This window comes from Balaenoptera acutorostrata, chromosome 15 (assembly GCF_949987535.1).
Source record: "Balaenoptera acutorostrata chromosome 15, mBalAcu1.1, whole genome shotgun sequence".
Classification (NCBI taxonomy): Eukaryota; Metazoa; Chordata; class Mammalia; order Artiodactyla; family Balaenopteridae; genus Balaenoptera; species Balaenoptera acutorostrata.
The window spans coordinates 74,738,899-74,763,531 of NC_080078.1; the positions used below are offsets into that span (position 1 = coordinate 74,738,899).

Here is a 24,633-nt window from a genome sequence, read left to right on the forward strand (position 1 = left end):
GGTTTAAAGGTGAGCAATTATTTTCAGCTCTTCTCAATACTCTTCCTTAGGATTTGGAAATAAACTGAGAAAATAAATGAATTTCAGGTCAGAATAAGAAATCCTTTTGCAAGTCAGATGGTTTTTGCAATCCTTGATTTCCACAAAATGGAAGGCGGGTCTAATCGAGTTGTCAGTAGATAGATCATTAAAAATAATTTTTGATGATAGGTCACTATGCAATTTCAGTTATCTGTCCCCACATCCTGTAACAACACTCCTTTTGTTCCCATCAACTTCATTAACTGAAGAAGGTTTCTCAGCACTTACAGCCAGCCCTGTGCTGGTAAATGTGTAACAATAGGTTGGGGGAGGCGGGTAGTGCTAATTTGTACCATTTGCCAATTTCTGTGGTGTAAATACTCCCCCAGGGCTGATTTCAAGCTACCAATGTGATGTCACTGAATGCAGAATTGGTTAGAGATGAGCAGTATTTCTACCACACAGACACAGTAGTTGCAGATAATATCAAGAGCATAGATAACAGTAAAATGTAGGGAAATAATTAGTAAGTGATGAGTTTTGAGTACTTATTTCCGTTGTTTTAAATACAGTTCATTTAACTGTAAGTTTATATAATTTAATTTTTAGTAATCATTATGTGTTACAACTACCCACAAAATTTCCCCAAATTGAACCAGTACAAGCTGGCTTTGGCACACCACTGTTTGACAGCAAGAAAAAAAGAAAAATGGGCATAAAATTATTGCTAAAAACCTATCTCATTCTAGCACAAGCAATATTCATTCACGGATATGTGACTCATGGAGGGGGGGACCTTACTTTTTCTGCTTAATAATTATCTAAGTTTGTAGGACAGGTTTCACAAGTGTATACATATGTCAAACGGTATGCTTTAAATACATGTCGTTTATTTTATGTCAGTTATATCTCTATAAACAGTTAAAATTTTTGTAAAACGTTTTTTTGAATTTTATTTTATTTATTTTTTATACAGCAGGTTCTTATTAGTTATCCATTTTATACATATTAGTGTATACATGTCAATCCCAATCTCCCAATTCATCACACCACCACCACCACCACCCCCCGCCACTTTCCCCCCTTGGTGTCCATACGTTTGTTCTCTACATCTGTGTCTCAATTTCTGCCCTGCAAACCAGTTCATCTGTACCATTTTTCTAGGTTCCACATATATGCGTTAATATACAATATTTGTTTTTCTCTTTCTGACTTACTTCACTCTGTATGACAGTCTCTAGATCCATCCACGTCTCTACAAATGACCCAATTTCGTTCCTTTTTATGGCTGAGTAATATTCCATTGTATATACGTACCACACCTTCTTTATCCATTCGTCTGTCGATGGACATTTAGGTTGCTTCCATGACCTGGCTATTGTAAATAGTGCTGCAGTGAACATTGGGGTGCCTGTGTCTTTTTGAATTATGGTTTTCTCTGGGTATATGCCCAGTAGTGGGATTGCTGGGTTGTATGGTAGTTCTATTTTTAGTTTTTTAAGGAACCTCCATACTATTCTCCATAGTGGCTGTATCAATTTACATTCCCACCAACAGTGCAAGAGGGTTCCCTTTTCTCCACATCCTCTCCAGCATTTGTTGTTTGTACATTTTCTGATGATGCCCATTCTACATAGTTTTTCAATAATCATTAGCGAGTAACTAGCAGAAAGGATTGAGGAGTGCTAAGTTGAGACTGTTAGTGGAAGCTCTTCTATAAATCTATCCTAACCTTCTGAAATTAAGAAATTAATCTCAGCTAACCATCAAAAAAAAAAAAAAGAAGAAAGAAATTAATCTCTGCTTGTCCAAGTTCTGAGAATCTCTCTGAAGGCATCCAACATGTTTGAATGTAGTTATTTGTGAATTTGTGGGATTTTAAACTGTGCTCCTTGAATTGGGGATAAAAGTACATGGATGGTCCCTACTTCTGTTCGGTATGTGTCTCTATGTAAAGTTTTCTGGGGCATAAAATTTGAGTCTCTCTTCAGATCCACAAAGAAGTCCTGACTCCCGAAGAGTTAAAAACAACTTGATCGGACCCTGGGCCCCTTTAAAAAGTTCTAATAGGTTTTTTCTTGGCTCTCACAAAACAAAGTGCAGTAGTCCAAGGTTTGTAGAACTGAACTGAAGTCTCCAATTCCCTGCACCAGACTGAGACGCCAAGCTCAAGAAGCTACGACCAGTCCTGTCCTTAATGACCCACCTCCAAGGCCTCCTCCTCCAGGAAGCCTTTGCAAATCCCTCATTCTTTCCTTCTACCTCTCATCTCTCCTTCCCCTGAGATATCTTGTATTTCATCTATCCCTCTCCTTTGGCAGACATCCCTTTCTCACTCGTGTTAGAGTTAGAAATTAAGATCCCAGGCTTCAGGGTCAGAAAGATCTGGGCTGTAATCCTGGATGTGTGACCTGGGGCAGGATACTTTGCCTCTCTGTGTCACAGTTTCCTCATTTGTAACTTGGGAGTTGTTATACTTCCCATATCATGAGTGTTGAGAGTATGGTTCTTAGCACATACCTTGCACATAGATGTTACCCGTTGTAACAGAGGCTGTGGGATGTCCAGCCACTGCCTTGCATAACCACAGAAACTGGGAACACTGGGCTCAGAAGGATTCTCCCAGTCCATTCAATCCAACAGCACTCCCATTGTGAGACAGGCAAACCAAGGCCCACACAGTGAGTCAGCATCCACAAGGTATTTTAAAGAATTCTCAAAACAGCCCTCCCCTCTTTCAGTCACTCTTTTTTCCTTGCTTTTCTTTACTTTTTTTGTCATAACACTTCTCTTACTTGACGTCATATTTTGATCCTTTTTCTTGTTTATCATCCACTTCAACTCCAGACATAAGCTTCACAAGAGCAGGGATATTGTCTTGTCCACGGAGAGATCCCTAGCACCTTGCCCAAGATCTGGCACAAGTGGATATTCGGTGACTCTTTGTTCTTTGCTAGTGGATAAATGCCATTTGAATGTTTTTCCGTAGGGGCTCAGACATAGAAATTCATTCATTTGGTCATTTATGTAATAAACGTTTTTTTTCTTTTCTTTTTTTTTTTTGGCTGCATTGGGTCTTCGTTGCTGCGCGCAGGCTTTCTCTAGTTGTGGCGAGCAGAGGCTATTCTTTGTTGCGGTGCGTGGCCTTCTCATTGCGGTGGCTTCTCTTGTTGCAGAGCACGGGCTCTAGGCGCGCTGGCTTCAGTAGTTGTGGCACGCGGGCTTAGTTGCTCCGTGGCATGTGGGATCTTCCCGGACCAGGGCTCGAACCCGTGTCCCCTGCATTGGCAGGCAGATTCTTTACCACTGCGCTACCAGGGAAGTCCTGTAATAAACATTTGATGAACATCTATGTGAGAGGCCTTTTGAAAAACCATGGTGGATGAGACCCCATCCCTGCTCTTAAGCAGCTCCCTGATTAGTTAACAGTAGCTATCAGGGGCCAAGAACATACTATATGCCAAGCTCAGGGCTGGCAACTTTATATGCATCTTCTCTGTGTTAGTGCAATGCTTCCAAGTGCAGGGAGCAACGTCTCACTCAGGACTCCTTAAGAAAAAAGGGCTTGGGGGTTATTAGAGGGATATAGGTGGGCTAAAGACTGAAACTGAGGGCTTCCCTCAGGCCGCGATAGTGAGAGGCCCGCGCACCGCCATGAAGAGAGGCCCCCACTTGCCGCAACTAGAGAAAGCCCTCGCACAGAAACAAAGACCCAACACAGCCATAAATAAATAAATAAATAAATAAAATTAAAAAAAAAAAAAAGACAAACTGAAAGGAAGATATCAATAGCTGAGGTGATTCCGGGGGTTGGCAGACTTATCTTCAGCTCTTGAAGCCTGCCTGATCTTTATTTGAGGGTATCTCCTCTTCCTGGATGTGTGCCTCTGTCTCTTTTACTGACTTACTGGCTCTCTATTCTAGTCTGAATTTGGGGGACAGCCAGTCTGATTGGCTTGGCCAGTAGCCTTCATTGTCTCCTAGAGTGAGAGCTTTCAGGTCAGACCACTTCTTGGATTACTAGTGGGCCTAGAGGGTGAACATCATCTAGCTTCTAACATATCCTGAACAGAGGGTTTGTTTAGTTAAAAGGGAAGGTTGAATATCATCCTCACTCTGACTCTGTAAAGTAGTATTACTTCTATTTTACAGATGAGAAAACAGGCTCAGAGAGGAGAAATGACAACAAAGTTGTAACAAAGCTGCCCTTGCTGACCTACAAACCCACCATTGAGAAATACATGCTGATTGCCCCTGAGATTTGGGAGTTGTTACGCAGCAACAGCTGACTAATACAGGATTGAAATCAGGTTTCATTGATTCTGTCTCACTGTGTTGTCCCACTGAGTTTGCAGCTCTCATTCCTGCTCTCCCCGCAAAAACGTTTTTGAAGTATACTGTCCCCAAGGGAGCAGAGAGGAAGATACTAGAAAAGAGGTTGAGAGATTGGTCCCTGAGAACCTCCTGCATACTGCTTCCCCTGCAGTCCCCTACTCTGACAGCTAGAGAAAGGCACAGATATTAATAATTCCAACCATTCACAGAGTGCTATGTAGTTCTTCAAAGAGATTTCATCTAGGTTATTGCATCTATACACCCCAAACAGTCCTAGAGGGTAGCCAGGGCTGGTGTTATTATAACCATTTAAAAACGAAAGCTCGGAGAGATGAAGTGAGTTTCCCAGGTTACGAAGATTTCATCTAAACCCAGATCCCTTGGTTTCTAGCCCTGGGCTCTTTCCACAACACCCTATTGCTTCTGAGTCCTTGATAGAGAGCATCCTCTGAGCACTTAGATGTGGTTGGCTTAGTGCCATGTGATTCACACCCGGCAGCGCCAAGGCCAAGGGCTGGAGTGCAGCGCACAGAGCAGGGCACTTCCATCCTCAGCCCAACACCTCCCTTCACCAATCATTCAGCTCAGCTTTCCATTTTCTCCCATCTTTCCTTGTTCCCTTGAGGTCTTTTTCCCCAGGCTCTAGCCACATCTGGTCAAGGCAGAGATAGCACAATTATTTTCTAGATGCCACAGCAATCAGAATCTGCTCTTCGCAAACAGCAAAAGCTATTGGTGCAACAGAAGGTAACAGGGCAGGGAGGTAAAGAACCTCGGTGGAAGCCTGGCTTGGCCATTTGATTTATCACATGGGCGATTTACATCCCATGTCTCGAGTCTGTTTTCTCCTTTAATAAACGAGAATCATTGTGTGATGACATAGGGACTGGTATAAATGCGCTGACACATCCTTGTCCTGGCTAACTCCACTCATCTTTCAGGGCTACTCCTTTCATAATACTTCCTCAAACAGACCTTCCCCTGAGGCCAAATTATGTTCCTGCCCAAATTCTTTTACATGGCTTCCTTTATCACATTCACTGCAATTTATCTTTATTCAATTATTTCTTGATTTTCCTGCTTTATTGTGTATCTCCCCCGCTAGATCAGAAGATCCCTGAAAGGAGGAACTACGTCTGTTTTGGATACCCATAGGCTAACACAGTGCTTGCTACATAGTAAGCACTCAATAAATATTTGTGGGGACTTCCCTGGCAGTCCAATAGTTAGGACTTCCACTGCAGGGGGCCTGGGTTTGATCCCTGGTCAGCAAACTAAGATCCCGCAAGCTGTGTGGCATGGCCCACCCCCCAATTTTTTTGTTATTAGAAGAATAATGAATAAATAAATATTTGTGAATGAGTGAATCTGCCCTCCTCTTCCCATCCCTCCCACCTACCCCCACCCGGCCACCCCACTCACCTCCCAGGGGTGTTGTAAGTTGAAAATAAACTGTAAGCCGTCAATTCTTGGTCAAGGGTGATGGTGTAACCTCCGTTCCTCCCCCTGTTCACTCAGATCCTGCCATACTGGCCTCCTTGCTCTCCCGTGAATATGCCAATCTCATTCCTGCCTGAGGGCTTTGCACTTGAGTTCCCTCTATCTGGAATATTCTCCCCAGATATCCAGTTGGCTTCATCCTTTGCTTTAGTCAGATCTCTGCTTAAATGCCACCTCTTCTGGGAAGGCTTTGCTGACTGCCATTTCTGAAGTGACAGCTCTCACCCTCCATCCTCTACTGCCCCTGTCCCCTGACCCCCATTTCTGTTCATAGTGTTTCTCACTGCTTGATGTTCAATGTTACATTGTTGGTTGACTTGTTTATTGTCTCTCTCCTCCATGAGAAAATAAATTCTAAGAGGGCAGAGATTTTCTCTTTATTCTTTTTTGGCTGTGCCGCACGGCTTGCGAGATCTTAGTTCCCCAACCAGGGATTGAACACACACCCTCAGCAGGGAAATGGCAGAGTCCTAACTGCTGGACTGCCAGGGAATTCCCCATTTTATTCATTTCTATCTGTATACTCAGACCGGTGCTTGGCACATAGTAAATGCTGAATGAATATTTATTAAATGAATGATTGAATGACTGACTGAATGAATGAAGACGAAAAGGAAAGTGAAGAAAACATCTTTTCTTCTTAAAATAAAGCCCTGAATCCTTCAAGGTCAGAGTAAGGAGCAATTTCTAGGGAGGGGCAGATAGTATAGTACACAGTGGGGTCAGAAAACCTGAAGGGCTGGGGTAACTGTTTCAGAAAATCTCATTTCTCTCCAGAGTGTCTTTGGCCTGGGTAACCAATCCCTGGAAAAGAGTTCTTGATTCAAGAGAAACAACACCCTCTGCTCGGAGGCCCAGCCACCCACTGGAATGCTTGGCATCGTCCATCCTCCACAGAGAGGTGATTTGTAGAAACCACTGACCACTGAGCACAGAACACAGAAAACCAGTTCCTCGACCCCCTCTGGTGTAAAGAAGTGGGAGGCTGGAGTGGAAAGATTAAAGCTCCAGAGGCTTCTTAACTCTGATCATTCCAACTGACAAGACCAACCACACCTCAGCTGTGTACTGAGCTGAGTCACTTCTTTCTCTGAGCCTCAGTTTCTTCATCTGTAAAATGGGGAAAATGTATATATACCCACCTCCCCAGGGCTGTTGGGATGATAAGATCATGTAGTTGAAAGCTCTATGTAAACTGTAAACTCCAGTGCACTTTCTACTGTGCGCTGGGAAGAGGTTTGTGTGGAGTCAGGCTGACCTGGGTTGGAGTTCAAGCTCTACCACTCACTGGCAGTGTGGTCTTGGGTAAACTGTCCTTTTCCTCAGCCTCAGGCTCTTCATCTGTTAAGTAGCACCATTCATTGTACCTACAATTCACAGGCTCGTTTTGGAAATTAAATAAAGATTAAATGGGGGGGCTTCCCTGGTGGTGCAGTGGTTGAGAATCAGCCTGCCAATGCAGGGGACACGGGTTCAGGCCCTGGTCTGGGAAGATCCTACGTGCCGCGGAGCAACTAGGCCCGTGAGCCACAACTACTGAGCCTGCACGTCTGGAGCCTGTGCCCCGCAACAAGAGAGGCTGCGACAGTGAGAGGCCCGCGCACCGCGATGAAGAGTGGCCCCCGCTCGCCACAACTAGAGAAAGCCCTCGCACAGAAACAAAGACCCAACACAGCCAAAAATAAATAAATAAAAATTAAAAAAAAAAAAAAAGATTAAATGGGGACTTCCCTGGCGGTCCAGTGGTTAAGACGCCAGCTCCCAATGCAGGGGGCATGGGTTCCACCCCTGGTTGGGCTGCGCAGCGTGGCCAAAAAAAAAAAAAGAAAAGATTCAATGAGATAATATGTGTCTGGCACACAGTAGGTGCTCAACAAATATCCTTCCCTGGAAACAGAGGCACATGCAGCCCTTAAAACAGTGAAGGTAACAAAGGGTTCTCAGTCCAGAGGAAACAACAAGCAAGCAATGAATGAACTCTCTCTGGTTTCCCTTCTAAGAGAGTGATTCACTGGCCAGAGCCCAGGATGATCACCAATGCAGAGGACAGGCAGCCAAACGCTAGCCTCCCACGTGGAGTTTCCAAAAAATGTAAGCACAGAGTTGCATAACCTGAGACACGTGTCTCCCTTAAGTGTTTTCTTGCAAACCTTCCCTGAAAAAGATCACGGAGCGGAGGCTGTAGGGCAGCCTTGAGGAGGAAGAAGGGAGAAAGGTGGGGGGGGGGGTGGGGGTTGGAGAACTCAGGGGTGGGATGGGATTAGGAAGAGAAGGTACCACATTTACTGAGCTCCTATTACATGCCAGGTAATAGGAGCTCACTCTGTCTGTTATCTACTTAGATCCTTGCCATAAATCTGAGAGAACAGCTATTACCACTCCCACATTCCAAGGAAAGAAATAATAACAGTAATTAATATTGCTAATGTTTACATAACGCTGACTACATATCCGGCAGTGGGACACTGCCCGACACACATTTGATTCTCAGGAAAGCCCAGGACATGGGTAATATTCTGACCCCATTTCATAGAGGAGGAGACTCAGAGAGATAAAGTAACTTCCCTAAGATCACCCAGTAAGACAGTAGTAGAGCCAGTGTTCAAAGACAAGAAGGGTTCCAAAGTCCATAGACCTCTAAGAGGGCATTTCCCAAGGGATTTACGGGGATGGATCTAGAAAGTGACCCCAGCAGGAGTTGTCTTTAAGTGCTCACAGTGGGAGCCCAGTGTGAGAGTGACGTCAATGACCAAGTGACCAGAGGCAGTCTCTTCCTCTGCGCCCAGAGGACAGTTTGTCCCAGCTTGTGGCTTTTTGTCATTCTGCCTCTGACCCAAAGTTTAAAATTTCATTCATAAGTTTGAAAACTACAAACTTGGCAGCGTGGGAAAGGCCCTTGGAGATCAGCTATTTTAGTCCAACCCACTCATATTACAGACAGGGGAAGAAAACCCTGAGGCCCAAAGAGAGCCGTGGACATGGCAAGGTCACAGCGCAATTTTCTGTTAGCAGGAGAGTTAGTTTGAGGTCAATTACAGATCATCTTGTTCTGTAATTATCAAATGCGGATGTACCTCTGAATCACTTGGGGAGCTCTTTACAGATTTCTGTACTCTGCTTCTGGAGATTCAGACTTCGGTTTGCAGCAAGGCTTGGGAATCTGACTGTATATGTTCCTCAGGTGACTCAGATGGCTCAGGGCCATGGACTGCATTTGGAAGTTGGAGTCCAACGAACCTCTTTGATTTTATAGTTTGGGATACTAAGATCCAGCGTGGGACTTGCCCAAGGTCACATGGCAAATCGGCGGGGCCCTAGCACAGGCTTTGTGGTCTGAACCCAAAGCTCATTTTCCTTTTCCAGGCCACCTGTAGTCAAATTCTCAAAATGGGTCACGAAGACTGGCCAAGAGTATTACCGTGGTTTTCCCCAGCTTAGTTTCCTTCTCGTAGCCAAATTAAGACTTGGGACACTGCCCATTTCCGGGGCTTGGAAAGGTAGGAATTCAAGAGCTGAAATTCTACAGGGAAAAGGAAACTGCTGTCTGGCAGGCCCTTGGGGGTTTCCCAAAGGCGAGCTCCAGGTTCCAGGGATGACTCAGACACCAGCTATCCACCAGCCCCAACGCCTCAGGGCTACCTGCATTTTCCATTTCAGGAGAAAGAGGAGGGAACGCCTTCCTTATGTGGGAGGAGATGGGGTGGAGAAGGCCCAGATGTGACTTGAGGGGGCCCAACTCAGGAAGAGACACACCATCTAGCACCTGGAAGAAAGAGGAAGCTGCCTGCCGAAACTAAGTTGAACCTCTCAAGCACTTTTCTTGAGCCTCTCTTCCAACATCTCCTTAATCCCTCACCCTGAACCACTTAAGCCTAGGGATTCACTGCTCCTTTCCCCCTTCCCACTATCCCACACATATTTCACTTCTTCCTTTCTTTCTTTTTTCTTTTTTAGAATTCTGGAATGGTATCTTGGTGTTTGGAGTCAGGTGTCCTGGGTTTGAATCCCAGCTCAGCTTCCTATGAGCTCTCTGACCTAGGTAGAGTCAGGCCCCACTCTCAGAGCCTCAGTTTCCTAACCTTTAAAGTGGGGGATAATATCTGCCTTCTCTGATGATGATGATGATGATGATGATTTTGGCCATTGTGGGATCTTAGTTCCCCGACCAGGGATCGAACCCAGGCCCTCGGCAGTGAAAGTGCAGAGTCCTAACCATTGGACTGCCAGGGAGCTCCCATACCTTCTCTGATTATGAAGATGAAACAAGATCACATAGATACTTAATAAACAGAAGATGTTTTCTCAGAAGCACTAGATCATGTGAGTCATTAATACACCAGAGAGATTTGGTGAGCTGAAATGAGATGCCTAAAAGAACAGTTGAACTGGAAATCACCTCAGAAATCTTGTCTAACTCCTCATTTCATAAACAGGGAAGCTGAGGTTTAAAGAAGAAAGTGGCTTGCTAATCACACAGCTAGTAGAGCAGGCTAGAAAACCTGGACTCTTTTCCTGGAACCAGTTACTTCCCTTCTTTCCATTCCGGAGAAGGGGAACCTAGGATCAAGGAAATCGATGGGTTTTGGTCTGCTGAGGCAGGAGTGAAATGACTCATCAATTTGCTGTGGCCCTTTCTCTATTCTTGACTCATTCAGCAAATATTTACTGACTGTCCACACTATTTGGACTCAGAAGAGAAGGCAGAGAGAAACAGCTATGGTGGCAGGCAGCGTTGGGATCTGCTTCCAGGTATGACTTCAGAACCTGGGCTTTTTCCCCCCATTTTAAATACGTATAGATATATAAATATAAATGGATATCCACATGATAAAACACCCACTATTCTGCCTTCTAATACAGTTAGGTTGTGTCTGAGGGCAGGGGCTGTCTCATTCGAACGTGTGCAAATTTTCCTGGCACTCAGTAGGGCACGAAATCAGTGCTGTGGTATTGGAAACACCTGAACTCTAATTCTGACTGCCACTAATTCTATGTCTTCGAGACAGTATATTCCTTTCCTTCTCGGGCCCTTAGTTTTACCATCTGTAACCCGGAAACAGTGGCAAAATCATGTGTGGAATTGCTGGCAAGTTCATTTCAAGTTATCCCAGGATTTAACCAGGAGAAAGAAAACGTTGGGAATCTAGGCTGAAAACAGAGTCGACATTATCACCTCGTTAATTCCCAAACATCTTTCCCTCGCCCTTGACCACTCCTCTACCTTCTACCCTAGCCGTCCTCCTTTTCTTGAAGATTTCCCTCTAGAGGGCACGCAAGCTCTACCGTTCTGGTGCCCCACTTCCGTTCGCCTTCATTATTTCTTGTGCGCATGTGCACACTTCGCTTCCGTGCTTCCCTACCCTCATTTAGGTGGCTCAGCCGAAGACCGCACCCGCTACGCCTGCGCAATATCAGGCCCGCCCCTCCACCGCTGTCCCCGGAAACGCTTCCTTCCTACGCAGCCGCTACAGTCGCAGCAGCAGTTGGAGCTTTGCCTCTCTAGGCCGGTAGGGCCTCTCCTCCATGGTCCTGCCTGTCAGCACCGTTTCGGGGGCCAGTCGGTGAGGCTGGAAGCTTCGATCCTCGAGTCCGTCACCCGGTGAGTGAACCCCACAGGAGCTCGAGTACGAGCGGGGCCCGAGCAGCTGCTGGAACGGGCAGGATTTCCCCTCACTCCGGGAATGGGTCTGTCCGCCCCGGCCTCCCCCCCACTCCCGGAATGGGCTCGCCCCCTCGGTCCCAGTCCCTCCTCCCGGACGGGGCGACGTTGCCATGGTGATGGCCGTCGGGCTGAGGCCCGGCGTGTGTCCTCTCAGGTGCCGGGGCGGCCCGGGGCCCATGGCGCGGCGGTGGCGCTGACCCAGGCCCGGGCGGCGGTCGGGCCCCGCGGGCCGGCATGGCGGGCCAGTTCCGCAGCTACGTGTGGGACCCGTTGCTGATCCTGTCGCAGATCGTCCTCATGCAGACCGTGTATTACGGCTCGCTGGGCCTGTGGCTGGCGCTGGTGGACGGGCTGGTGCGCAGCAGCCCTTCGCTGGACCAGATGTTCGACGCCGAGGTATGGTCCCCGGGCCGGCGCGGGCGGCGTCTCGGCCTCACCGGGGGGTCTGACACTACTGGGCTCTAGACCTGGCTGGGCCACCTTCTCGCTTTGTGGCCCTGGGAAAGGGATATCACCTTTCTGAGTCTCGGCTGCCCTATCCATAAAATGGAATGACAGGGAGGCAGATTAGTACAAAGGAAGGGGCCTGCGTTCCAGGCAACCTGATACATCTCCTTTCTGACACTGAAAAAGTGACTTCACTTCTCTGAGCCCCAGATTCTCGGGTGCCAAATTGGGGACGGTGGGATGGATAAAAGAGCATTCACGGAGTATAATGGGAACTTCCTGGACTTTGGAGTCAGGCCTCTAAGTTCCATGTACTAGTTGTGTGACCTGGGGCGAGTGTTGTCATCTCTCTGAACCTCAGTTTTCCTGTCTGCAAAATCATGAGACCGCTGGCATAGAGGTCGTGGACTGCAGTACAAAGAGCCTGGCTTTGGATTCAGAAATGCTTAGTGTCCAATGTAGGCTGAAACATACCAGCTGTGGGATTTTGGGCAAGTTGCTTTATCTTTCTGAGCCTGTTTCCTCTTCTGGAATAGAGTAATCCTCAGCAAAATGTTATGAGGGCCAGAGGGGCCTAGGAGTAAGAAAGTGCCTTATAAAGTGTAATGGGAGGGTGGAGAGGTGTTTTGCTTCAGAGAGGCAGCTGTGGTATATGGTAATAAGCACAGTTCTTGGAGCCAGGAGATCTGGGATGGAATCTTTCCTCCTACTGCTTATTCTTTATGTAGCCCTTGGGCAAGTTATTATCCAAAAAGAGGTAATAATAAGCAAGTTATTATGCAAACAGAGGTAACAACAACAATAACAACTTTATGAGATTGTTGTGAGGATAATATGAGATAATGAATGTCAAGGTCTTTGAAAGCTGAAAGTGTGCAGATGTTTGGTATTGGATAGTACCGTATGGACAGTGGTGGAGGTCGCTCACCCACCAGGTGCCTAGTAGTACCTTCTTAGGAGCCTTGCTGAACCCCGTTCTAACTCTTTTGCTGTTTATTTACCCTGTCACTTTGGGCAAGTGACTTAACTTCTTTGAATTTTTATTCCTCCTTTGTAAAATGAAGATAATGATCCCTTCCCGGCTGCTGTGAGGGGTCAGATGAGATACAGTGGTGGATGTCTGTAAAAGCAGCTTGGTGGAAATAGGCTGCCATACAGATGAAGAGGCCTATTGGCTTCTGTGGTCCTGGAATGATGTTTGTTCCTGAGGGGGGCTGCTGGGGTCCTGGAGCCTGGGGCTCTGCCAGGTCACTTCTCTAGCATATTTCCATTTGTGATTCCCCCTCAGATCCTGGGCTTTTCCACCCCTCCAGGCCGGCTCTCCACGATGTCCTTCGTCCTCAACGCCCTCACCTGGTGAGTATCACCAGTTTTGCTATCCAGCTTTTGGGGTCTTTGCACTGGAACTAACTTACTAAATTCGGACATGAAACAGGCTGGCACTTGTTCCTGGGCAGTGGTGGATTAAAATGGGTGGCAGAGGCCAGTTCTGGGACTGGCTCCACTATGGGGTCTCTTTGATCGCTGTTTTGACTTAGCTGGAAAGCTCTTATGTCACTCTGTGCATGCTGCCTTGGGACAGCTTTCATCTCAGATCACTTCCCTGATGTGGAATCAGATGAGGAAAGGATTGGACTGGGAGTCAGTCTATTCTTGGTCCATGTGCCATTGGCCAAGTTCCTTCCCTTCTCTCTAGGCCTTGGGTCCTCATCTGTACTCTGAGGGCTTTGACTGAGAGGTGGTTTAGGGAAGTGATTAAGAGCTTAGGCTCTGGAAGCCGACTCACTTGGCTTTGACTCTCAGCTTTACCACTAGTCTAGTGGCTGTGAACAAGTTAATCTGTCTAAGCCCCAGTTTCCTCATCAGTAAAATCAGGCTAATAATATTACCCACCTCATAGTGGTAAGGGTTACATGAGTTAATTCACAGGACGTACTTAGAACGATGCCTTTCATATTACTGTTCTTGACCTTACACTGGAGGTTGAAAACTGGTGGGGTGACTTTGACCTGAATTTGGCTCCCAGATATGTTCTTTTTGGCTTACACACTTGTCAACCCATGCAGGGTGTTTAAGACTTTTTTCACTTAGTTGAAAATCAGGATATTTTACGTTAAAAATACAGATTTCTGGCTTCTCCTAAAAAATGGAATGATCGATTGATTCCAGGCCAACATTCTAGCATGATGACTTGCCTAGCTGCAGGCCCCACTTTAGATGAAACGTGTATGCTTCATGCTGCCACAATCCCCACCAATCTCTAGGATCCCTTTGAGTGGCAGCTGCATTGATCATCAAGCTCGTACTTTTTCCTTCTCCCCAGCCTGATTCACTCTCAGCATCACCTGCCAGGTTCCTCTGGGCATCTGATAATGTAACCCCTGCCTCCCACTTCTCTCGCTTGCTTCTGACCACTATGCTGTCATCCTGATTGTCCTTGCTCCCCCAAATAACCTAATCTAAGGCCAGGACAACCCAGTGACAACTCACTGCTGTCCTCTCCCCACAGTGCCCTGGGCTTGCTGTACTTCATCCGGCGAGGGAAGCAGTGTCTGGATTTCACTGTCACTGTCCATTTCTTTCACCTCCTGGGCTGCTGGTTCTACAGCTCCCGTTTCCCCTCGGCGCTGACCTGGTGGCTGGTCCAGGCCGTGTGCATTGCACTCATGGCTGTCATCGGGGAGTACCTGTGCATGCGGTCGGAGCTCAAGGAGATCCCCCTCAACTCAGCCCCGAAGTCCAGTGTCTAGAGTCGGGTCCTTTGGACACCCAGCTGGGCACTTGACACCTTGGGTTGCTCCAACTGTCCAGATGAGGTCCAGCCCAGGCCTGAGAGGAACCCGGGAAATGTGAAGTCTCTGTTGGTGTGGGAGAGAGAGTGAGGCCCCATCAAGAAGGCAGGTAGCAGGCAGGATCACAGCTGCAAGAGCGGCCTCTGTCCACTGAAGCCTTGGTATCTGGGAGGTCGGCAAGGGGGACCTCTTTCAGGGTAATAACAGAATCAGAACCATGTCACTCTTGAGCCACCATACCTGTCACCAGCCTGTTATTTTAAAAAGGAAAAAATAATAATAATCAAGGATATCTGATCACAGTGAACCACTCTTCTAGCCATCTGTCTTACCTCCCTGGGACAGCTGTTAGCTTTGCCATGCTGCTGAACTGCAGCTATTCTGTTTGGAGCAACACTTGGTTTCTGGATCCAGAGCCACAGAAAGAGACGTAGGCACAAAGTAGCAGGCTGCTGTCAGGGAGAGGACGGCAGGTGGAGGCATCAAGCAGAAAGAAAACGCACAACCTGTGTCCTGCAACACACATGTGTGTGTACACCAGTGAACCCGTGACTGACTTTCTTCCGGTTCTCTCTACTGGGTCTCCACCCTGCTGCCAGCTTTCAACATAGCAGGCCATAGGACCCAGAGAAGGATCTTAGCGTCACTCCCCATCTAACCCTCGAACTAGAGTCACTGCCTGTTCTCTAGGAATGACCGGGCATCCCAGCTCCCACTGGACCTCCGTTCTGGCAATAGTTCCCTTTTCCTGCCTTGTTTGGAATTACACAGTGGGAAGGGTACAGTGGGCGCCCAGACACAGGAAGCCCAGCCTTCCAGCTTGAGGTGCACTTGATAGTGCCGAGGGAGATAGGAATGTGCTACTAAGATTTTTCTTTGGGATGGAGTGTCCTCCGTGAGGGGCTTACAGCTGCCCTTCCTGTGTACATAAATACAGTATTTTCCACGGTTCTGCCTGTGCTTATTTTGTAATGCTGTGCTCAGGACTGGGAGAGATCAGCATAGCCAAACATTCTTTATAGCCAGGAGCTATAAAGAATGATTAGGCCACCTTCTTTTTTTCCTGAACCCGAGTATTCCTCCAACTGGTTAAAACACTTAAGTGCCGGGGGCACCTGTGTCCCACCCCCGCCTGCGGCCTTCTCCGCCACACCTTGGGTGAACTGCCATGACCCTCAGGGTACCTTTCCCATTTGCCAGGGACTTCTGAACGTGCCCAGTGGAATGCACTGGTCTAGACCCATTTCTGCCTGGAAACCATTGCTGCTCCCCTTTGGGTCCTCCAGAGCCTGCCTGAGAGGGCTGGCAGTGTTCGGCTTTCAGTGTTAGGGCTACACACTTGCGGACTTCTGCCGTCTCCCCAGGAAGCCTTTCTAGCCTCCTGGCTCCCAGCCCTGCAGAATAGGAAGTTGAGGCCGACAGGATGAAGGTTTAAGAGTGAACGTGCCTGGGCAGAGGCTGGGAAAATGCTTGGGTGAGGCACCTCAGTAACTCAGGGCACTCTAGCCAAGCTTGGAGGAAGGTTGTTAATGGGATTCTAATCCTGGCTGTGGGGTCCAGGAGGTATGACCAGCTGAAACGGCTTCCCCTGGGTGGATGGATTTCCCCCCAGACACCCCAGACTCTAAAGGCAGGTGACTAACTTTATTTTGAGGAAAGCCTCAGAGCGCTCACATCATGTGGCCGCAGCCTCCCGTGGCCAGCTCTGGCGGTGGTAGCTCCAGCTGTGTTGGCACACCTCTTTGGGAGTTTCCCACAAAGCCTGGTGCCGTCCTTCTGCACATCTTCGATGACGGATCTCTGCCCCTTGAGTGTCAGTTGGATTTATGAAAACTGCCAAAGGTCAGGGGAGCCGAGGTGGGGTTTTTTTGTTTTTTAATAATATCATGACTAAGCTGAATGACAGTTGGGGGTCAAAAATATGTGAGTTTCCTGAGATTTTTATGAATTCTAAAGTGACAAAGCAGTGTCTGGAGGCAAGTTCCAGAGAGGACTGGGCAACGGAAGTAATAAATAACATCCACCGAGTGCTTCATAAAGCGATGTCCAGCAGTAGACTAAGTGCTCTACATCTCCTTGCTCACTTAATCTTCACAACAACCCTCTGAAGTAGGAAACAGCATCATCTGTATCTTACAGATGAGGAAACTGTAAGGAACTTGCCCAAGGTTACACGTTAGGAGCTGGCAGGCAGAGCCAGGATTTGGGTTCCGGTAGTGACGTTAATAAACTCATTCTTAAGACATTAATAGTTAAAGATGTTTAAGTTCTTATTGGTTAAACAATCTGCACCTTATAATCATACTTTCTCATCCTACTGTATTGTTTTAAATACTAAGGATGTAAAAAGCTTTATAAATATTACTTGCTTTCCAAGAAAAACTGATAGGCAGTACATTAAATATGGCCACAGATTTCCAAGTGAACATAGGAATGTTGGAAATATTTTTATTTCCAAAGGATAAAGGAAAGTACCTAGATCAGAAAATTACCTCCACCCTACCACTGAGTTGGTATAGCTCTTGACTTTCTAGGGGTCTGACCTCTAGACCCCCCTGCCCCATCCCGTCCACTACCTGAACTCGGGCCATTTGGAGAGACAAGTGGAGACTAGTGCATAGCCGGTGCTCAGAATGGTTTATAACCCGCAAGATGGACGGGAAAGGAGAAAGGGATATCTAGCTCAGAGGGTGCCTCTAACCCCTAGTTCTAGGCAGGCCTGTCCACATCAGAGCCAACTGGGGGCCAGAATGGCAGCCAGCAGGCACCAGTGAGGCGGGAAGCTCCAGGTCCCCGTGAGTCTTACGTGAGGCACAGCTCAAACAGGTTAGGTTCCCCTGGAAGCAGAGCCTTAGACTCTCTTCAGCAACTCCCAGATCAGGGTAGCTTCCTTTTCGCAGTCCCTGGGGGCAGTCAGCCTGTAGCCCAGGGATTACAGCCTCAGGGGCAGGGGGAGGAGAGGCCAGTTCCGGGCACAAGAGAGGTTCTTTGTGGAGAGGGAATTAAAAGCTACTGCCTGCTTGAGGTTTTCTGTAGGAAAGCAGCAAAGGATGGTGGAACAACATTGAAACAAGGGGAGAAGAGGGAGCTGAGAGTTTTAATCCCTGACCTGCCTACCTGGCCAAGCCAGGGAGAGTTCTAGGGGCCCAATGTTAGAAGGCTTCAGAGAGCTGCAATGGAGTGCAAGGTTAAGTCCTGGAGTCCCATTACCAGCTGTGAGACCATGGATAAGCTACTTAACCTTCCCTGGGTTGAACTCCCCTGAGTTTTTGTGAGGATTCAGTGAGATGTCATAATGTAAAGCACTTAGTGCTGTGCCTGACGTATAAGAAAGTGATCCATGAATCTAAGCAGTTAGAATTATGGGAACACCGCCCCCTTCCCATTTTACAGAGGAGATATCTTTTTTCAAAGCCTCAGCTGTTAGATGGGGGACAGGCTTGCCCATGACCTAGGTACACCCACCAAGTATTGAGCTCCTATGTGCCATGCACTGTAAAGTGATTTATGTTTCTAACTTAATCCAATGAGATAGGCACCAGCGTTTTCCCCATTTTGCAGACAATGAAACTGAGGCTTAGGAGTAAACAGCTTTCCCCAGCATCAAACAGCTCATAAGAAGCTAGGCCTGTCTGCCTCAGCCACCTCATCCCCATTCATATTCCAATCATGTTTAAGTGGTACATGGCCCAGATTGGGAGAGGGACAGTCTCTGGGATCCAGATGCTATTTTGTGAATGTGAACATAAGATTGGCTTTTTAAACAAGCAGCTAGTTCCCTAAAGGTGGGCAATTAGGCAGCTGCTCTTAAGTGAGAAACAGGGCAAGTACTGGCTTTATTACAGCAAGGAGCCCTGGAAAAAAGGCCAAACGTTCAACGTCCCACAAACTGGTTTCAACTACATCAAGCCTGATTTGCCCAAAGCCCTCTGGAATGGCTATTAGTATCCCTCTTTTAATAAACAGATGGAATAGGCTCCGAGAGGTCATGTGCCTTGTTAAAATTCAAACATTAAAGATTTTCCCCCAGTTAACTGTTAGGGAGCCATTTCTCCTGCGGTCTCTCATCCCTGAGATGATGGGTTGCAGCATCCTGCCCAAATCAGGATCTGACTGAGCCCTGAAGAGGGGCCTCAGGTTGAAGTGGTTAAACACTGGGAGAATGGTAGTGGGGAGACCCTAGTTCTGGGATTATGGGAGGCAGGTTGCCTGAGTCCAAATGCCAGCAGGTTGAAGGGATAAGGCTGGAAGGAGTGCACTGCTGGGAGTCATTCACACGCATGAGGCCTGTATCCTTGCTTCCCCAGCGGCACCCCGGCCACGCTGGGTCCCAGCCTAGGCACACAGGCTTCTGTCTGCTCACTTGATGGCATTGCCCGTGGGCAGCTGGGGCCCAGCTCTGGCTCCCAATTGGGCAAAGCAGAAGTTGCCAATCTCGCCTAGGCTCAGGCCATTCGGGCCCCCATTTGGGGCTCCCCGGGGAAGGTTCCCATGAAGACTAGTGCATGCCCCCCCCCACCCCTCCCGCCACACACACACAGGGTTTGGTTTTTTGTTTGGGAGCGCGCTGCCCTAATCGCCCGCTGATAGAGCACGCTGGACAGAAGTTTACTTGAAGGTTGATGGAACGGAAGGTGCTTGGGAGGAAAGATCGAATAGAAGGTTGATGTGATTGATGATGCCCAGCAAGGGAACCGAAATGGAGACTACCCAGGAAATGGGCTGGATTGCAAGCTTAGCGGGAAGACAGCTTGAAGTGAAGGTTACGGGAGTGGAGGTTGCGCGGAGGGGCTGGGCAGGATGCTCGGGACGGGAGCGCCGCGCCTGGGTGGCCGCAGGTAGGGAGCGCGCTGCGGGGGCGTTAGGTCGCCATTCCGAGGCTGAGCAGTGCGGTGCAGAGCGGTCCAGCGCCAGGCCCCGCTCAGGCTGTTCTCGCGGCCCGGTTTCCGCTGGCGGCCGCCTGGCGGATGCTCAGTCACGGTGCTGAGCCCCAGTGGAGAGGAGGGGTGCGAGCCGGCCGGCTTCGCGGGAGCCTTTCTCATCCTTTTCTCTCCCTCCCAATCTGAGGATCTCCATCATTGCCCTGGCTCCCTGGGAGTGAGGGTGGAGGGCTCTGCGCCCCCCGACGGCTCTACTGCTCTCCCGAGGGCGCCCGCTGCACACAGCCTGTCTCCAGGGGAATACGGAGGATCAGGATCATAGTGTTTGTCCAGAGAAAGCCTGGGCCCCCTCTGTTTTCCTCTCCCCAACTGCATATTCAGGGCCCTGTGGCTCCTACCGACAGAGGGTGACCCCGACCGGGCTTAGGGTTGGAGGATGGACGTGCTTTGTCACACGGGAGCAGTAGGACGAAGTACCAATTCCCTGCCTGACTCGGTGCTTTCCGTGACCCAGGCGGGGCACATTTCACATTTCCGGCTGGCATTTATTGACACCGGAGCCGTGATAATCAGCGCGCAATGCACGTGCGTGACGGGCTGGATGCTGCGTTGCACCTTTTCCCCTTCTTCGGGAAATGGAACGGCGAGCAGCCAGGAGACCTAGATTAGAGTTCTTGCTGTGCCACTTCCCAGCGGCGTGAGCCTGCGCAAGCCCTTCCCTTCTCAGCGCCGCGGTGGTTTCCTCCTCTCCTTGGCCTGCAGGGCCATTGTGAGGCACCTGGCACCCAGGAAGCGCACAACCAACGCTCCCCTTCTATGACTTCATGGAGCGCCACCGCTCAGGAGGCCAGCTTGCAGAGGCGGGGGACGGGAGCAGCCCGCTTGCTTCTTTGTTACGGCTTCTACACTGACCCGAGGGACCTGGGGATGGGGTGGAATTAACCTGAAGTCGTGATTCACACTCTCCCCCCCTCCCCCACCTTACCTCCGCGGAGGGCCTCTTTCCTCCATCCTTTCCAGCCCCAGATAAAGAGGCAGAGCCAGCAGCAGTATTCTTCAGCGCCATATGGGAGATTTTATTTGTAGACTCAAGAATTTTCCCGCCCATCCCTCCCGTTCAGATGGTTGCGCAATCTCTGCCCTCTCCGCACACCTCTGGCTCCCATCCAAGGTCGCACCTGCGAGCAGAGACCTCAGCGTCAGTTAGGAGCTAAGACTGCCCCCAGAGGGCGCTGGCGTCCAGGGAGAGGGCTCAGGGACCAGGGCGCTGCGGTGTCTGGCAGATTGGAGATGCCCGGTTTGCTGAAGGGGCAGCTTCCCATTCAGCTGGACCCGCAGGCCCATCACCCCCTTCCTTTCTTGGGACCTCAGTGGAGGGGCTGGAGTATTTCTTCTTCTTTTTCTTTTGCTAAGGAACTTTTGTTCAGAGTAGGTCTTATTTGAGGCATGAATAAATAAAACATGGAGAGTTTATCTAAGAGGGGATGAGATGCAGAAGAGCCTTACTTGACCACGCCCCCTCCCCTTAGCCCCACATTTGGAAATCCCTAAACTCACTTACTCAGACTTCTGTGAGATTCTGAGCCATAGCAGATGGCCCCTCCTGAGGCCTCCAGGCAGTGGATGACCCACCTCAGAACCCCACTCCCAGTGCCCTCCTTCCCCAGAGCCCCTACTTGGGTCCTGAGAGGGCCCAGCCTGGCCACTGCCCTGCTGTGTGGACTTGGTCAATGGCTTCCGCCTCTCTGGGCTTCCCTCTCTGGGCATGAAGGCAGGGCCTCCCAGCACTGCCAGCCACAGCCCCCAAGACTCTGGATCCTAAGCCCTCTGACTCTGGGCCCAGCTCACGGCCTGGCTTGGGGCTTGTGTCTCACCCTAGCCTGGCAGTGGCATTGTCACACCTTGTATGGACGGACCATTGGCAGCTCAAGTGATGCGGAGCAGAGGCGGGTGCAGCGGCGCTTGACCCAGCGCAGGGCGGATGATCTGCACATCACCCGGGGCCCTGGGAGGTGGACTCGTGTGGGCAGCCCCTCAAACCAGATACACTGGTCTGCTGTTTCCAGCTGCTTCATGTCCTTCATGGGAGTTCTGTACTGGCGGGTCTTCAGGAAGACGACTCGGGGGTCCCCAGTGGGTGATTGCCCCTCCTGGGCTCCAGGGTCAGTGGGCAGGCCATGACCCTTTGATGTCACGGGGACCTCAGGGTGCATCTGCTCCTCCCTCTGTGGCACTGCTGTCTGTGCCGTGTGCCTCTCCCCCGGTGCCGCCTTGGGCCTTGACTCCTCAGACTCCCTTAGGGGCTCTGATTTCTTGGAGTCCAGTTTCTTGTTGGGACACCCAGCCTCCTGAAGATCTTTGTTATTTTGTTCTGCTTTATCCCAGACGTCGTCGTACCTGGCAGGGAGAGGAACGGCAGTCAGCAGAGCAAGACCAAGGCCCTGGTCCTCCAGCTAGCCCCGAGACGGCTGTTCTGCAGTCAGCTCAGGGAGCCTGTTAGGAAAGCTAGAGAGAGCCTCAAAAGAAGCTTCTCTACCACTCAGAGGTCTTGTTCCTGGGGGCAGGGGATGTGGTGATGAGTACCGCCAGAAGGGATGTGAGAGGTTGGAAAGGCCTGAGGCAATGGCTAGTAGTTAGGCCACCTAGAAATATATATTGCCTGCATCGGCCACTAGGTTAGGGTTCTGCCTCTTTGGATTTCAATTGATGGAGTGGACTGGCCCAGTGTTTTGTTTTCTGTTTTGTTTTGTTTTTTTCAAATTGTGTTCCAAGAAATCTTAGAAAGTATCTCAAATGACCACCCCCCCCCCACCCCTGGAGGGGCAGGGCGAGGGGCAGGATAGCTTCCCTCCAACAACACAGTTGGGGCTTGGGGACAGAAATTTGAAGAGAGGCTCTGCTGCTTTAAAAAGGGTTGGAGGGACTTCCCTGGTGGTGCAGTGGTTAAGAATCCGCCTGCCAATGCAGGCGACACGGGTTCGAGCCCTGGCCCGGGAAGATCCCACATGCCGCGGAGCAACTAAGCCTGTGAGCCACAACTACTGAGCCCGCGTGCTGCAACTAATGAAGCCCACGCACCTAGAACCCGTGCTCGGCAACAAGAGAAGCCACCGCAATGAGAAGCCCGTGCACCGCATCGAAGCGTAGCCCCCACCTGCCGCAACTAGAGAAAGCCCGTGCGCAGCAACGAAGATGCAAAGCAGCCAAAAATAAATAAATATAAATAAATTTATAAGATAAAAATACAAATAAATAAATAAATTTATAAAAAAAAAAAAAAAAAAAAAGGGTTGGAAATCTCTGGGACTAGATGATCCTGACCCTTCTGGCTCAGTGTTCCCTGAGCGCCTGCATCTAGGAGGCCAACTCAGAGGGAGGAGGCAGAGGGGTGGAGTTAACTAGAGGTCTTAGGAGACTTTCCCCAGGGGTGTCTGTCGTAGACTGAGTCCCCTGCAATGTGGCAGCCCCCGTCCTAGCTGAGTGTGTGTGGAGAGAGAGAGGCCTCAGGCTCAGGATAATGACAATACTGAGGTTAATAATGGCCACCGCTGATTGGGCGCCCACTGGGTGTCAGGCCCAGGACCCTCACAACAGTCCTGCAAAGCAGGAGGCAGGGAAGTGGCAGAGCGGCTTGGAGAGCACAGGCTTTGGAGACAAACTGGGGTTCAAATTTGCTTCTGCCTCTTACCATCTGTGTGATTTGGGGCAGGAAAGGTAACCTGTCAGAGCCTTAGTTTCCTCATGTGTAAAACTGGGATAATTCCGTCTACCTAATAGGATTTTTGTGAAGAATAAACTAAGTGGGAAAATGCTTTGCACTTAGCAGGTGCCTCATGTCAGCTTTCTTAGCATCCTGATGTGACTTGTGAGGAAACAGAGCCTCAGCGGGATGACTAGTTTGCAGGTGAATCTCTGCGCGGTGTTGACTTGGGAGAGGCAGAAGGGGTGGCCCCTCTGGCTCAGAGCACCAGGTGGTGGTTAGTCCCGTGGTTGGATGAGGATGACCAGGGTGATGACAGCAGCTCTGATATCAGCCGGGAAAGGCTTCCAATCCTAGCTCCGCCACCTCCCAGTCCAGTTAACGGGACGAGTTACAACATCTCTTAAGCCTCAGCTCGTCATCAGTAAAATAGGGCTAATAAATAACTACCTTTCTCGCAGAGCCTAGTCAAAATGCAGGTTTCGAAATTCTTTAGCACAGTGCCTGTTCCTAGCAAAGGTGGCTATCGGGCCCGTGTTAGGGGCCATGGGCGGGCCATGCTCACCCGGAGGAGACCCCGAGCATCTTCGGAACTCTGAGCAGTGAATTCCAACACCTTCTGGCCAGGTTATGCAGCTGTTGGGTCCGAGGGTTCGAGCTCTTGAGCAGCTTCAAGAGCGACAAGTTTTTTAGCACCTGTCAGGGGCGAGGAGCCAGAAAAACGGAAGCTTCAGCTTTCCTGGGATAGCAGCCCACCCCGCCCCCCGGACTTTGGCTCAGCTCAGCTCAGGGCAGGGCCAGGTGATTCCTTCCGGGTCACTCGGCCTGGCAGCCAGGAGCAGCACTGCATGGGGGCTCAGGCTCTCCTAAGCAGACACTGGAATGAGGCACCTCTCACCGCTTTAAGTCGGTTCCGCGTAATTACTTTGCTGACAGGCTGCTGTATCTTGTCCTGTGCTTCCTCATCTTGCATCTGACAGAGAGAGAGAGAGGGAGAGAGAGAGAGAGAGGGAGGGAGAGAGAGAGCGAGAGGGAATGCTAACACAGTAGGAACCCCCCGAACGCCTCCATAACGCCTCCCCATTGGGCTGGGCTTGGTGTGACCAACCCTAGACTGGGAGTTTTGTCACCTTGGTTTGGGGGTAGAAACAGGGAGCCCATTCTAACTCTCCTGGCCCCCCCTTCACCCTTCACCTCTCCCTCTTCCCCCCAGGCTGGAAGGCCCCCATCCTGGGCATGGTTGGACTCTTTGTTGAGACCCCCACTGGGTCTAGTCCCAAATCCAACCTTGGAAAC

General features: G+C 49.5%; 2 protein-coding genes across 4 annotated transcripts in view; one reads left to right on the plus strand and one right to left on the minus strand.

Moving 5' to 3' along the window:
• Positions 1-11,317: 11,317 nt before the first annotated feature.
• SYS1 (SYS1 golgi trafficking protein) overlaps positions 11,318-24,633 on the plus strand; it is a 34,852-nt gene continuing 21,536 nt past the window's right edge. Inside the window, exons 1-4 of one of the 3 annotated variants that reach the window (XM_007193073.2) lie at positions 11,318-11,455; positions 11,673-11,914; positions 13,254-13,321; positions 14,475-15,709. In XM_007193073.2, coding sequence (XP_007193135.1) covers positions 11,753-11,914; positions 13,254-13,321; positions 14,475-14,715 — 471 coding nt within the window. In that variant the 5' untranslated portion in view covers positions 11,318-11,455; positions 11,673-11,752 and the 3' untranslated portion in view covers positions 14,716-15,709. Of the gene's footprint in view, positions 11,456-11,651; positions 11,915-13,253; positions 13,322-14,474; positions 15,710-24,633 lie in introns of those variants that run through there. The other 2 variants (XM_028169312.2, XM_007193075.3) reach the window with 2 other exon arrangements.
• TP53TG5 (TP53 target 5) lies at positions 20,726-24,310 on the minus strand. Its single transcript, XM_007193355.1, has 4 exons — positions 24,236-24,310; positions 23,903-24,033; positions 21,539-22,034; positions 20,726-20,815 (listed from the first exon to the last, which is right to left on the minus strand). Exons 1-4 carry the CDS (start codon positions 24,308-24,310, stop codon positions 20,726-20,728), a joined length of 792 nt encoding a protein of 263 aa, XP_007193417.1.

What these genes read in the sequence shown, in the direction of transcription:
- TP53TG5 (XM_007193355.1), bottom strand. Translation starts at nt 24,310, where the DNA reads ATGCAAGATGAGGAAGCACAGGACAAGATACAGCAGCCTGTCAGCAAA. An exon ending in CGCGGAACCGACTTAAAGCG is followed by an intron (nt 24,034 to 24,235) that starts GTGAGAGGTGCC and finishes CGCCCCTGACAG; the next exon opens with GTGCTAAAAAACTTGTCGCT. An exon ending in ATGCTCGGGGTCTCCTCCGG is followed by an intron (nt 22,035 to 23,902) that starts GTGAGCATGGCC and finishes TCTCCCTGCCAG; the next exon opens with GTACGACGACGTCTGGGATA.